Source organism: Tachyglossus aculeatus, chromosome X3 (genome assembly GCF_015852505.1).
Source record: "Tachyglossus aculeatus isolate mTacAcu1 chromosome X3, mTacAcu1.pri, whole genome shotgun sequence".
In the NCBI taxonomy this organism is placed as follows: Eukaryota; Metazoa; Chordata; class Mammalia; order Monotremata; family Tachyglossidae; genus Tachyglossus; species Tachyglossus aculeatus.
The window spans coordinates 14,472,665-14,487,480 of record NC_052099.1 but is presented as its reverse complement, the minus strand read 5'-3'; the positions used below and the strand labels follow the sequence as shown (position 1 = coordinate 14,487,480).

The 14,816-nt window shown below is 48.1% G+C and overlaps 1 protein-coding gene across 1 annotated transcript in view; it reads right to left on the bottom strand.

Moving 5' to 3' along the window:
* ACER2 (alkaline ceramidase 2) overlaps positions 1 to 14,816 on the bottom strand; it is a 59,084-nt gene that overhangs the window by 16,300 nt on the left and 27,968 nt on the right. The window contains exons 2-3 of the mRNA XM_038770369.1: positions 7,387 to 7,501; positions 6,495 to 6,636 (exon numbers count right to left, since the gene is read on the bottom strand). Of these exons, the coding sequence (XP_038626297.1) occupies positions 6,495 to 6,636; positions 7,387 to 7,501 (257 nt within the window). The remainder of the gene's footprint in view (positions 1 to 6,494; positions 6,637 to 7,386; positions 7,502 to 14,816) is intronic.

Here is a 14,816-nt window from a genome sequence, read left to right as displayed (position 1 = left end):
CACTGCTGAGACTACCTCCTGGGCCTAAATTAGAGCCCTCCGAATACTGCATTACTGCAGGAAGGTACTGTTTTATGAACTAGCTTTCTGGTCCAAGTTACTGCAACTTCCAAAGGCGTCTGATTCGAGGGGCAGTTTCATCCGTAATTGAAGCAGCATTCATTAAGGTAATACGAATTCTTAGGGGAGTGTCAGTTCCTCCCAAATGAAACACGCTTTCTCTGAAGAAAATAGCAGGGCACTGCTCACTCCCCGAGCCGTGACTGCGTCGAATTCCAGGTTTAGTTTTCGTTGGGAGGCTGTGGAGGACTGCGGCTCCAGCTGAAAGTTCAGATCCTGGGATTGTATCTGAAAGCCCTGTTTTGCAACAGGGAGAAATCAGCAAGCTTCCATGATAGTGGGAACCTCTCAAGTCGGCGGAGCGATCCCACACACAGCCCTTCGAACAAAAGTTGAGGAAGCAGCCACTGGCCAGCTGCGTGACCTTGGGCAAGTCATTTAACTTTCCTCATCTGTAAAATGGGGACTGAATCTTCCTCCCTCCAACTTAGACCGTGAACCCCATGTGGGACAGGGACTACATCCAACCTGTCGTGTATCTACCCTAACGCTTAAGGGGTAACGAGCCGGGCCCATAGTAAGGGCTTAACAATTACCATTAAAAAAAAAAAAAAAACTGTGGATCCAGGACAGGTGAGGACTTTGTGCGTGCACGTGTGTGTGTGTGTATGAGTTTTAGTAGAAATAAAAATAGTAATGTAAAAATGACATTTACCCCACATATTTCCATCAATCAATCAATCATATTTATTGAGTGCTTACCGTGTGCAGACCACTGTACTAAGCGCTTGGGAAGTACAAGTTGGCAACATATAGAGACGGTCCCTACCCAACAGTGGGCTCACAGTCTAGACATGGATGTATGTACATACATACATATTTGGGATGAAAACTAAAATAAAACAGTAAGAAATTTGATTAGGAAAACTATAACAATAATAATAATAATGGTTTTTCTTAAGCACTTAACTATAATAATAATAATAATGGCATTTGTTGAGCGCTTACTGTGTGCGAAGCACTGTTCTAAGTGCTGGGGGGATACAAGGTGATCAGGTTGTCCCACGGGGGGCTCACAGTCTTCATCCCCATTTTATAGATGAGGTAACTGAGGCTCAGAGAAGTTAAGTGACTTGCCCAAGGTCACACAGCAGACATGTGGCGAAGCCGGGATTAGAACCCCTGACCTCTGACTCCCTATGTGCCAAGCACTGTACTAAGCGCTGGAACACCTTCCAGATGGACTTTCTTATTGTAAACAAAACATCCTAAAACCCACTGAGAGTGAAATATTCATGAGAGTCATACATACATTTAATAGACCGCGGCTCTGTGCTGTTAATTAACAACCCATTGATCTGGTCATTTTGCTAAAAATATCACTGTTTGAGAATTACTAGTATTTGTGCGCAGATGAGCGAGTTTATTGTTGCTTTGTTTGGGGCTCCCGGGAGCTGAGGGTAATTAGCCATATTTTTTGGCAAACCAAACATATTTCATCTGATGAGCTCAAAACCATGTATGGATTACTTTTGTCATACAGATGGAGAGCATCCCCTCCCTAGCCCCCTTTCCACGATGATTTCTGTCCCTAGGCCTCTCCCCTACTATGCCTGAACTTTGTTACCTCACTCTCTCCTTCGCCTGCATGGATCTGCACCGGAATAATTCAGACTCACTCTCCCAAGTGCTTTGCACAGTGCTCTGCACACAGTAAGCGCTCAATAAATACCGTTGATTGATTGATGTGACAACGGCGATAAGGTATTTAATCGTAATCTTCCTTCCCAAAATAAACCATGAAACAACTTCACGTGGGACAACCTGATTAGCCTGCATCTACCTCAGCGCTTAGAACAGTGCTTGGCACATAGCAAGCGCTTAATAAATACTATTATTAGTATTAGAAGGGAGCTTTTCTTCATTTACTTGGAGACCACAACTAGGAAGCAAAGCATGTAACCTGGGGGCAGAAGTGTCGTTGCTAATTCCTTTTAAAGTAGTTTCTACGTTGTTCAAAGAAAACTAATATCCTAGTATAGTGCTCTGCCCACAGTAAGTGCTCAGTAAATAGGATGGAATGAAAACCAATATCTACATGCTATTTGCTTATCACTTTTCTTCTTCCTTCCATTTCCCAACGTTCACCGTTTATCTTCCCAGAACCTGGTCTCACAAATAAGCGATCCCTTTCTCACATTCCTTCTCTCTTTCTCCATCCCCACATTGATCCTCGGCGACTTCGACGCCCACACGGATGCTGCCGACGACCCTTACGCTGCCCGTTTTTTAATCGCTCCTCAACTCGGCCGGCCTCCTGCTCCACTCCAGCTCACCCACTCACCTACTTGGACCCACGTTCGATCTCAATATCTCTAGCCACTGCCCAATCGCTACCCAACCAATTCTGAAATCCCTCTATCAGACCACAACCTCCTCATCTGCCTTCTCTTCCACACACCTCCCCCCGGTAAATCTGTGCTGGTCCCCCACGGAGACCTCCGATCTTTTGACCCCATCCAATTTTCTCAAATCATCGTGCCCCATTTAGCCTCCATATGGAAACTACCTTTCCTTGATGACCAAATCGACGGTCTCCACACCACCCTCTCTTTTGAATTCAATTCATTTCTTTCCCTATCGCTTCATCTACCTCATACCACTAACCCACAGCCCTGGATCCCTTCCATAGTCCGCCTCCTTCACTCCTGTGCACAAGCCACAGAGTGCTGCTGGCGGAAATCGAGATATCGGGTCGGTCTCCTCCACTTCAAGTTGATCCTCACACGCTTTAACTCTGCCCTCTCCTCGGCCTGGCAAAATTATTTCTCCATCCTTATTGACACTCATGCCCACTGCCCTCGCCAGTTGATCCAGACATCAAACTCCCTCCTCAAACCCCCTTTATACCCACCTCTCCCATCCCTTGCCGCCAATCGACATTATTGAGAAAATTGAAACCATCAGGTGTGATCTCCCCTCTAGACTGTAAGATTGTCTCTAGACTGGGCAGGGAATGTGCCCGTTCACTGTTCTATTGTACTCTCCCAAGTGCTTAATACACTGTTCTGCACACAATAAGCACTCAATAAATTGACTAACTTAAATCTCCCCTGCCCCTCCCCAGTCCCTCCCCGCACTCGCCCCTTCTTCACCTCTAACATCTTTTGAAGCAGTATCTCAAGATGAGCTCTCCGGCCTTCTCTCAAAAGTCACCCGCCCCCCCCACCTCTGCATCCGACCCCAGTCCCTCACACTTTATGAAAACTCTTGCCCCCTCCCTTCTTCTATCCCTAACCGCCATCTTCAACTGTTCACTCTCCAGTGGCTTCTTCCCCACTGCTTTCAAACAAGCCCACGTCTCCCCTATCCTAAAAAAATCCCTCCCTTAATCTTACGGCTCACTCCAGTTATCACCCCATCGCCCTCCCTCCATTCCTCTCCAAACTCCTTGAGCGAGTCGCCTACACCCGCTGTCTCAAGTTCCTCTCCTCCAATTCTCTCCCTGAGCCCCTCCAATCTGGCTTCCGTCCCCTTCACTCCACAGAAATCGCCCTCTCAAAGGTCACCGATGACCTCCTTCTTGCCAAACCCAATGACTTCCACTCCATCCTGATCCTCCTCGACCTCTCAGCTGCCTTCGACCCTGTCGACCACCCCCTTCTCCTGGAAACATTATCCAACCTCGGCTTCACTGACGCTGTCCTCTCCTGGTTCTCCTCCTAGCTCTCCGGCTGCTCTGCTCATTCTCAGTCTCTTTTGCAGGCTCCTCCTCTGCCTCCCACCCCATCCCTGTGGGGATCCCTCAAGGTTCAAGTCTGGGTCCCTTTCTATTCTCAATCGACTCCCATCCCCTTGGAGAACTCATTCGCCGAGGGATCCCTGTGGGGATCTCTCAAGGTTCAGTTCTGGGTCCCCTTCTATTTTCAATTGACTCCCATCCCCTTGGAGAACTCATTCACTCCCATGGATTCAGCTACCACTTCTATGTGGATGATTTCCAAATCTACATCTCCAGCTCTGACCTCTCTCCCTCTCTGCAGTCTCATATTTCCTCCTGCCTTCGACACATCTCTACTTGGATGTCCTCCCATCACCTCAAACTTAACACGCTTAAAACAGAACTCCTTATCTTCCCAACCTGTCCTTCCCCATCACTGTAGATGGCACCACCATCCTTCCTATCTCACAAGCTCATAATTTTGGCGGCATCCTTGATTCTTCTCTCTCATTCAACCTACATGTTCAATCCATCCCTAAATCCTGTTGGTTCAACCTTCACAACAATGCTAAAATCCGCCCTTTCATCCCCATCCAAATTGCCACCATGTTAATCCAAGCATTTATCCTATCCCGCCTTGATTACTGTATCAGTCTCCTTGCTGACCTCCCTGCCACCTGTCTCTCCCCACTTCAGTCCAGACTTCACTCTGCTGCCCGGATCATTTTTCTACAAAAATGATCAGGCCGCATTTCCCCACTCCTCAAGAATCTCCAGTAGTTGTCCATCCACCTCTGTATCAAACAGAAACTCCCTGACTAAGCCCTCCTTTCCTCTTCTCCCACTCCCTTCTGTGCCTCCCTTTATTTATCCACCCTTCCAGCCCCACAGCTCTTCTGTACATAGCTGTGCTTTCATTTATTTATATTAATGTCTGTGCCCCCGTCTAGAGTGGAAGCTCAATGTTGGCATGGCATGTGTCTGTTATATCGTTATGTTGTATTCTCCCAAGAGCTTAAGCGCTTAGTACAGTGCTCGGCACACAGTAAGCGCTCAATAAATACGATTGAATGAATGAATAGTACAGTGCTCTGCACACAGTAAGTGCTCAATAAATACAACTGACTGGAAAACTGTCAGTCAGCGGCATACTTTCTCAGGTCTCTAATGCTGACTTCTTATTCCCTCAACTATGCGTTAACTTTCATTCATTCATTCAATCATATTTATTGAGCGCTTACTGTGTGCGAAGCACTGTCCTAAGCACTTGGAAAGTACAATACAGCAATAAAGAGAGATGATCCCTGCCCACAGTGGGCTCGGAGTCTGGGGCGGGGGGAGGCAGACATCGATATAAGTAAACAGACATCAATATAAATAAATAGAATTATATATATACATAAATACATAAGTGCTGTGGGGCAGGGAGAGGGGGATAGGCCAAGGGAGCGAGTCACGGTGACATGGAAGGGAGGGGCAGCTGAGGAAAAGGAGGGCTTAGTCTGGGAAGGCCTCTTGGAGGAGGTGTACCTTCAGCTTCAGTAGGGCTTTGAAGCAGGGGGAAGAGTAATTGTTTGGCGGATTTGAGGAGGGAGGGCATTCCAGGCTGGAGGTAGGACGTGGGCTAGGGGTCGGCAGCGAGATAGGTGAGATCAAGGCACAGTGAGAAGGTTTAGCACCAGAGGAGCTGAGTGTGCGGGCTGGGATGTAGAAGGAGAGAAAGTAGGTGAGGAAGGAGGGGACAAGGTGATGGAGAGCTTTAAAGTCAACAGTGAGGAGTTTTTGTTTGATACAGAGGTGGATAGGCAGCCACTTGAGATTTTTGAGGAGGGAGGCGACCTGCCCTGAACATTTCTGCAGAAAGATAATCCAGGCAGCGGAGTGAAGTATGGACTGAAGTAGGGAGAGGCAGCAGTTTGGGAGGTCCGCAAGGAGGCCGATGCAGTAATCCAGTCGGCGTAGGATGAGTGACTGTACTACCGTGGTAGCGGTTTGGATGGAGAGGAAAGGGCGGATCCTGGATCCTGGAGACGGGCAAATCCTTCAGGTGAGACTGACAGGATTTGGTGACGGATTGGATGAGAGAGCGGGATCAAAGATGACATCAAGGTTAGGGGCTTGTGAGATGGGAAGGATGGCAGTGCCGTCCACAGTGACGGGAAAGTCAGGGAGAGGACAGGGTTTCAGAGGGAAGATAAGGAACGGGTCAAAACGGGACTAACGGTTACACTGAATCACCTCACTGGAGCAGGAGGAATGGATGGTTATGTTTTCCAACTGTCAGTAGATTGCCTGCTGCCTTAATAACTTTCATGGTTACAGGCTAAAATTATTCACTGAACTCCCACAGAACCTCTGACATGCCAACTGAGCGAGTTTGCCTTTTCAGTAACCCTCCGCTTCCTCCGCGTAGAAGCATCCTTCCTTCTCTGTGCTCTCCCAGAAGGAGACGGACCCTCCTAAGAGTCAGATAAATCCTGGCCACCAGTAGCAGTTACGGTAGCCTTCCCAACATGAAGACCACTGAGGAATCCTCCCCATCTTCCCCCCGGCTTCTTCTCCCTATTATCAGGTTCCTTTTCGTTCCCCAGAAGATGCTTCTATTCTCCTGCTTTTCTCTTGCCCATCTATCTCTAGCTGAGCACTGAGCAGGAACTGCCTCTTGTTAGGGCAACACTGGGAGTGGGGTGGGGTGAAAGGATAATAAGATTACCTGTCATTTCGAAAAACCCTTGGCAGGTACCGTCTGGGAAACCACATGGCCAAAGCACACATCAGGACCCAGAGAATAGCAAGTTCATCAAGCATCTGACCCAAGAAACTCAGTGTTGCATGGAAATACACTGATCCGATTCCTAGAATCAATTCAAACCAACACACAAATTTAATAATTTCATTGCTTCAAGACAGGCATTACCGCTGGCCCCTGAACTCTGAGAATGGAGCCCGAAAGAGAAAATTATTTCAATTCCTCAGAAATTGTCTTCTGAAAAGACGGCAGGATCCAAACACTTAACCGTGCAAGGTACGCTGCTTGGCGTAAAGTTACTCGTAGCTTATCCTGTTCAAAATGCGCCAGGGAGTAGTCAAGGAATCAGGCGGTGAAAACCACCGTTCTCCCTTAAGTTGAGGAGGGAGTAAGCAATCTTGGGCATCGCTGGCTTGTGAAAGCTCACGAGAAACAAAACATAAATACTCGCAACACAGTGTGTTGGAATGATGATGGATCAAATGCCTAAAATCTATTTTTCTTCACCTCTCCGGATTCCCAATTGCCGCAGGACGGAACGGGTTCACATGACTCTTCCCTCAGAAGATGTTCCCAGAAAATCAAGATCAGTCAGTAACAACAACCGTTACGTAAAGGAACTTTAAAGTCAAATTATGTAAAACACGGCCCCAACCAACCACTGCTGTTTTCTTTGATTTTCTTTGAATATGTACTGACTTTGATGTCAAAACGAGTTGAGGAAAATAGCTTGCTGGATGTCAGAGGTTCTTCAGTTTATAAAACAGATTGTACAAGAGGGTCAGGAAGTGTACTGGGGTCAATTTCCTGCCTTTCATTTTGTGCACGACAGGACGCTCACTAGTTCTCAACTTACCGACAACAACAAGGAGAGTCCATATTAAATATATTCCACTGTTGAAGCATGTTGCATATTGACGGAATAGGCACATGCATATGGGCGGCAGAACGAAAAATAAGACGTTGCTGATCTGGAAAATAAAATGAAGAAAGCAGCTTAGTGATATTTTTAAGCCAGAGAGATGTGGCAGTAAATTCATTCATTCAATTGTATTTATTGAGTGCTTACTGTGTGCAGAGCACTGTACTAAGCGCTTGGGAAGTACAAGTCGGCAACATATAGAGACGGTCCTTACCCAACAACAGGCTCACAGTCTAGAAGGGGGAGACAGACAGCAAAACAAAACACGTAGACGGGTGTCAAAATCGTCAGAACAAATAGAATTAAAGCTTCACGCACAGCATTAACAAAATAAATAGAATAGTAAATATGTACAAGTAAAATACATAGAGTAATGAATCTGTACAAATATACTCAAGTGCCGTGGGGAGGGGAGGGAGGCAGGGCGGGGGGGATGGGGAGGAGGAGAGGAAAAAGGGGGCTCAGTCTGGGAAGGCCTCCTGGAGGAGGTGAGCTCTCCGTGGGGCTTTGAAGGGAGGAAGAGAGCTAGTTTGGTGGATATGCGGAGGGAGGGCATTCCGGGCCAGGGGAAGGACGCAGGCCGGGGGTCGACGGCGGGACAGGCGAGAACGAGGCACGGTGAGGAGGTTAGTGGCGGCAGAGGAGCGGAGGGTGCGGGCCGGGCTGGAGAAGGAGAGAAGGGAGGTGAGGTAGGAGGGGGTGAGGTGATGGACAGCCTTGAAGCTGAGAGTGAGGAGTTTCTGCTCGATTCGTAGGTTGACGGGCAGCCACTGGAGATTTTTGAGGAGGGGGGTGACGTGCCCAGAGTTTTTCTGTACAAAGATAATCCGAGCAGCAGACTGAAGCGGGGAGAGACAGGAGGATGGGAGATCAGAGAGGAGGCTGATGCAGTAATCCAGTCGGGATAGGATGAGAGATTGAACCAGCAAGGTAGCAGTTTGGATGGAGAGGAAAGGGTGGATCTTGGCAATGTTGTGGAGGTGAGACCGGCAGGTTTTGGTGACGGATTGGATGTGTGGGGTGAACGGGAGAGTGGCGGCTTCAACTATCATCTCTACGCTGATGACACCCAAATCTACATCTCTGCCCCTGCTCTCTCTTCCTCCCTCCGGGCTCATATCTCCTCCTGCCTTCACGAGAGAGCGGAGTCGAGGATGACACCAAGGTTGCGGGCTTGTGAGACGGGAAGGACGGTAGTGCCGTCAACGGTGACGGGAAAGTCAGGGAGAGGGCAGGGTTTGGGAGGGAGGATGAGGAGTTCCGTCTTGGACATACTGAGTTTTAGATGGCGGACAGACATCCAGATGGAGACGTCCTGAAGGCAGGAGGAGATGCGAGCCTGGAGGGAGGGAGAGAGAGCAGGGGCAGAGATGTAGATTTATGTACAAGATGAACAATCAATCAATCGTATTTATTGAGCACTTACTGTGTGCAGAGCACTGTACTAAGCGCTTGGGAAGTACAAGTTGGCAACATATAGAGACGGTCCCTACCCAACAGTGGGCTCACAGTCTAGAAGGGGGAGACAGAGAACAAAACCAAACATATTAACAAAATAAAATAAATAGAATAGATATGTACAAGTAAAATAAATAGAGTAATAAATATGTACAAACATATATACATATATACAGGTGCTGTGGGGAAGGGAAGGAGGTAAGACGGGGGATGGAGAGGGGGACAAGGGGGAGAGGAAGGAGTGGGCTCAGTCTGGGAAGGCCTCCTGGAGGAGGTGAGCTCTCAGCAGGGCCTTGAAGGGAGGAAGAGAGCTAGCTTGGCGAATGTTGGGGGGGAGGGCATTCCAGGCCAGGGGGATGACGTGGGCCGGGGGTTGACGGCGGGACAGGCGAGAACGAGGCACGGTGAGGAGATTAGCGGCAGAGGAGCAGTGGGTGTGGGCTGGGCTGGAGAAGGAGAGAAGGGAGGTGAGGTAGGAGGGGGCCAGGGGATGGACAGCCTTGAAGCCGAGGGTGAGGAGTTTCTGCCTGATGCGTAGGTTGATTGGTAGCCACTGGAGATTTTTGAGGAGGGGAGTAACATGCCCAGAGCGTTTCTGGACACAGACAATCCGGGCAGCGGCGTGAAGTATGGACTAAAGTGGGGAGAGACACGAGGATGGGAGATCGGAGAGGAGGCTGATACAGTAGTCCAGACGGGATAGGATGAGAGTTTGAACGAGCAGGGTAGCGGTTTGGATGGAGAGGAAAGGCTGGATCTTGGCAATGTTGTGGAGCTGAGACCGGCAGGTTTTGGTGACGGCTTGGATGTGAGAGGTGAACGAGAGAGCACAGTCGAGGATGACACCAATGTAGTAAATCTTGTTCGAGAGCCGGGAAACCTTGCTGTCACGGAGAAATGATCAGGAAATGATAGTGGGGCTTCCCCCATCACCACCCCACAGTGTCCTTAGAGAAGCAGCGTGGCTCAGTGGAAAGAGCCCGAGCTCTGGAGTCAGGGGTCACGGGTTCAAATCCCGGCTCCACCAACTGTCAGCTGTGTGACTTTGGGCAAGTCACTTCACTTCTCTGGGCCTCAGTGACCTCTTCTGTAAAATGGGGATTAAGACTGTGAGCCCCCCGTGGGACAACCTGATCACCTTGTAACCTCCCCAGCGCTTAGAACAGTGCTTTGCACATAGTAAGCGATTAATAAATGCCATCATCATTATTATTATTATTGTAACCTCCCCAGCGCTTAGAACAGTGCTTTGTGCATAGTAAGTGCTTAATAAATGCCCTCATTATTATCATTATTTCCAGCTGACGAACCGAATGGGATTCTGGAGTCTCCGAATGGGGGTTCACGGAGTCGACCTTGGTGAACGAGACGGAATCGATATCCCTTACTCCCTCCGCGAAGTCCAAAGGAGAACCGGTTTAATCCCCTGACGTGACTCCAACTACTCCAGCTGATTGAGCGGAGGTTGGCGTCGGGGAAGGGGCTGCTCCCCCTTCTCGACTGTGAGCCCGCCGTCGGGTAGGGACCGTCTCTCTATGTTGCGAACTTGGACTTCCCAAGCGCTTAGTACAGTGCTCTGCACACAGTAAGCGCTCAATAAATACGATCGATTGATTGATTGATTGCTGTGGGGAAACATAGAAGAGGAGAAGCAGGGTGGGGTCGGTGGCAGATCCCACCTTCGGGAGACTGCATCTTCTGGCCTCTCCCTGGCTCCTCGCAAAACTGGAGAGTATTCCGGGCATTCCAGAGATTCCCAGCTCTCCCCCTGGCCCGGTCAGTCCCTGGCCCTTCTTTCATAACTTCCTCTGGGAAGTTATGAAATGCGCGGTGATAGATCAGAGAGCCCTGGACGCACGCCTAGGTGTTGGCCAGTCATGAATTAAAACGCACTTGCAAAACCCCCCTTCTTCTCCTCCTCCTCCTCCATCAGCGCTCCAAGATTAAACACTTCACTTCCCCAAGCCTCAGTTTCCTTGTCTGTAAAAATGGGGATTCAGGACCCTTGCTCCCCCCTTCTTAGGCCGTGAGCCCCATGGGGGACAGTGACTGGATGCGACCCGATGATCTTGTAATAATAATAATAATAACGTTGGTATTTGTTAAGTGCTTACTATGTGCCAAGCACTGTTCGCAATACAAGGTAATCAAGGTTGGCCCACGTGGGGCTCACAGCCTTCATCCCCATTTTACAGATGAGGCAACTGAGGCCCAGAGAAGTTAAGTGACTCGCCCAGAGTCACACAGCCGACAAGCGGCGGAGCCGGGATTAGAACCCATGACCTCGGACTCCCAAGCCCGGGCTCTTTCCACTGAGCCACGCTGCTTCTCTATCTGTATTGTATCTGCCCCAAGCACTAAGGTACGGTGCTTGGGGGTTAGTAAGCGCTTAACGAATATCACAAATACCACCCTGCTGGACTGAAGAGCTTGAGAGCTTCCTGTAACAACAATATACTGCAGATCTTACACTTACCCCTGTTGCCTTGGTTCGTTAACTATTGCTGTTGCTTGATTATGTTATTTCTCTCCTTGCGCTCCTCCCCTCCCCTCTGCTCAGCGCTTAGAACAGTGCTTCGCACATAGTAAGCGCTTAATAAATGCTATTATTATTATTATTTTGGACCGTGAGCTCCGGGCAGACCAGGAATCAGGCCTGCGTTTCTGCAGCGATCCTTTCCCCAGCACTGAGAGCAGCGCCTTGGGCAAAGAAGGCACTGAACAAATGTCATAATTACGGTAGCTCGCATCCTCGCTTTTGTCGGTTACAATCCACTTATTAAAGAAAAAGGAAGTGATTAGAGCAGCACCGAAATTATATTAACAACAAATGATTTCCCTGCCTAAAACACATTTTTATCAGACTATCCTTCTTTCACGTAAAGGAAATCACCAGTTTTTTTACAACTTTACTCCCCGGCACGTGTCACTAACTTGATTTTCCCCTGTTTGGAAGGAAAGCTGTGGATTTTCAAGACATAGTCACCCCCGCCCGGCGCTTAAGCATGAGTCTTTGACCCATACGGCATGTCCTGTCCTTGCAAAATAAGGAATAAGTGACCTCAATGGCAAGGGGCTATTTTCAAAACAGGATCAAGTGTTTTTGAATTGGGTGCCAAAGTGGAGGCAGAGATTCAGCTGAACTGTAAGAGGGCAGGGTGTTGAGCGGATCAGCCATTTCACTACAATAATAAAAATGTCTCTTCTCATCCACGCCAAGGGGACGGGAGTCGCATAGATAACCGAAAAACCCCAATCACCCTACACCCTCCCTGAGTGTCACTAGCTAGGAAGAGTTTCTTTTAGACTGCGAGCCCACTGTTGGGTAGGGACTGTCTCTTTATGTTGCCAATTTGTACTTCCCAAGCGCTTAGTACAGTGCTCTGCACATAGTAAGCGCTCAATAAATACGATTGATGATGATGATGATGATGAAACACAGAAGTGCCCTCTCTGGGCTTCCTGACTGACACTTGGAAAGATATATTATGAGAGAATAATTGAGTTGGAATAAGGTAATTGTGAGATTTTCGTGCCTCACCCTCGTACAGTCCTCGAATTGGGGGGCGGTGGCCTTCTTGAAGAATCCCTGAGAAGCAGCGGGGTTTTAGTGGAAGGAGCCCAGACCACGAAGCCAGAGGACCCGAGTTCTAATCCCAGCTCTGCCGCTTGTCTGCTGAGTAACCCGGGGCAAGTCACTTCACTTTTCTAGGCCTCGGTTTCCTCGACTGTAAAATGGGGGTTCGATACGTCCTCCTAGGTGGACTGTGAGCCCCATACGGGACAGGGACTGTTTCCAACTCGATAATCATGTATCTTTATTTTACCTGGGCATATTTCCTATTCTATTTACTTTGTTAATGATGTGATAATCATGTATCTTTATTTTACCTGGGCACATTTCCTATTCTATTTACTTTGTTGATGATGTGGATCTGGCTTTATTTCTACTTATTCTGATGACTTGACACCTGTCCACATGTTGGGTTTCTAGACCGTGAGCCCACTGCCGGGTAGGGACCGTCTCTAGATGTTGCCAACTTGGACTTCCCAAGCGCTTAGTAGAGTGCTCTGCACACAGTAAGCGCTCAATAAATACGATTGATTGATTGATTGATTTTGTTGATGATGATGGTCTTTTAGACTTAGATGATGTGGTAGATGATGGTCTTAGATGATGTGTTAGATGATGGTCTTTTAGATCTTTTAGACTGTGAGCCCACTGTTGGGTTGGGACTGTCTCTATATGTTGCCAATTTGTACTTCCCAAGCGCTTAGTACAGTGCTCTGCACATGGTAAGCGCTCAATAAATACGATTGATGATGATGATGGTGATGATGGCATTTGTTAAGCGCTGACTATGTGCAAAGCACTGTTCTACGCGCCGGGGGGGGATACAAGGTGATCAGGTTGCCCCACATGGGGCTCACAATCGAGAAGCAGCGTGGCTCAGTGGAAAGAGCCCGGGCTTTGGAGTCAGAGGTCATGGGTTCAAATTCCGGTCAGCTGTGTGACTTTGGGCAAGTCACTTCACTTCTCTGGGCCTCAGTTCCCTCATCTGGAAAATGGGGATTAAGACTGTGAGCCCCCCGTGGGACAACCTGATCACCTTGTATCCCCCCAGCGCTTAGAACAGTGCTTTGCACACAGTAAGCGCTTAACAAATACCATCATTATTATTATTATTATTATTATTAATCCCCCTTTTACAGATGAGGTAACTGAGGCTCAGAGAACTTAAGTCTTAGGCCTGTCTTCCTGTGAGAATGGGTTCCGCATGTTTACCATGGAGGAGAGTAGTAATATTACAATAATAATTGTAATTGTTTAGCCCTTACTATGTGCCAAACACTGTTCTACATTCTGGGGTAGATACAAGTTAATTCCCAGACTGAGCCCCCTCCTTCCTCTCCCCCTCGTCCCCGTCTCCATCCCCCCCGTCTTACCTCCTTCCCCTCCCCACAGCACCTGCATATATGTATATATGTTTGTGCATGTTTATTACGCTATTTATTTATTTTACTTGTACATATTTATTCCATTTATTTTATTTTGTTAATACGTTCTGTTTTGTCGTCTGTCTCCCCCTTTTAGACTGTGAGCCCACTGTTGGGTAGGGACCGTCTCTATATGTTGCCAACTTGTACTTCCCAAGCGCTTAGTACAGTGCTCTGCACACAGTAAGCGCTCAATAAATACGATTGAATGAATGAATGAAAGTGACTTGCCCAAGGTCACACAGCAGACATGTGGCAGAGCAGGGATTCGAACCCATGACGTCTGACTCCCAAGCCCGGGCTCTGACCACTGAGCCACGCTGCTTCTCATTGTCTGTCTCCCCCTTCTAGACCGTGAGCCCTTTGTCGGGTAGGGCCCGTCTCTATATGTTGCCGACTTGTACTTCCCAAGCGCTTAGTACAGTGCTCTGCACACAGTAAGCGCTCAATAAATACGATTGAATGAATGAATGGATCTAGCCCAGCGCTTGGTACAGTGCTTGACACGTAATAAGTGCTTAAAAAATAGCACAATGCTTTTTTCCTCTTCTTATTATCATTATTCATTCATTCAACCTTATTTATTGAGCGCTTACTGTGTGCACAGCACTGTACTAAGCGCTTTGAAAGTACAATTCGGCCCACATTAAGGAAAACTCAGACATCAGTCCGCACGCCACAGCCAGGTGCGTAGCCCAATCAGAAGGACATCGGCAATTCCTTAACAGGGATAATGATGATAATAATGATGACTGTATTTGTTAAGCGCTTAGTATGTGTCTTGTACATATTTACTATTCTATTTATTGTCTTTTGTTCATATGTTTTGTTTTGTTGTCTGTCTCCCCCTTCTAGACCGGGAGCCCGCTGTCGGGTAGGGACCGGCTGTAGATGTTGCCGACTTGGAC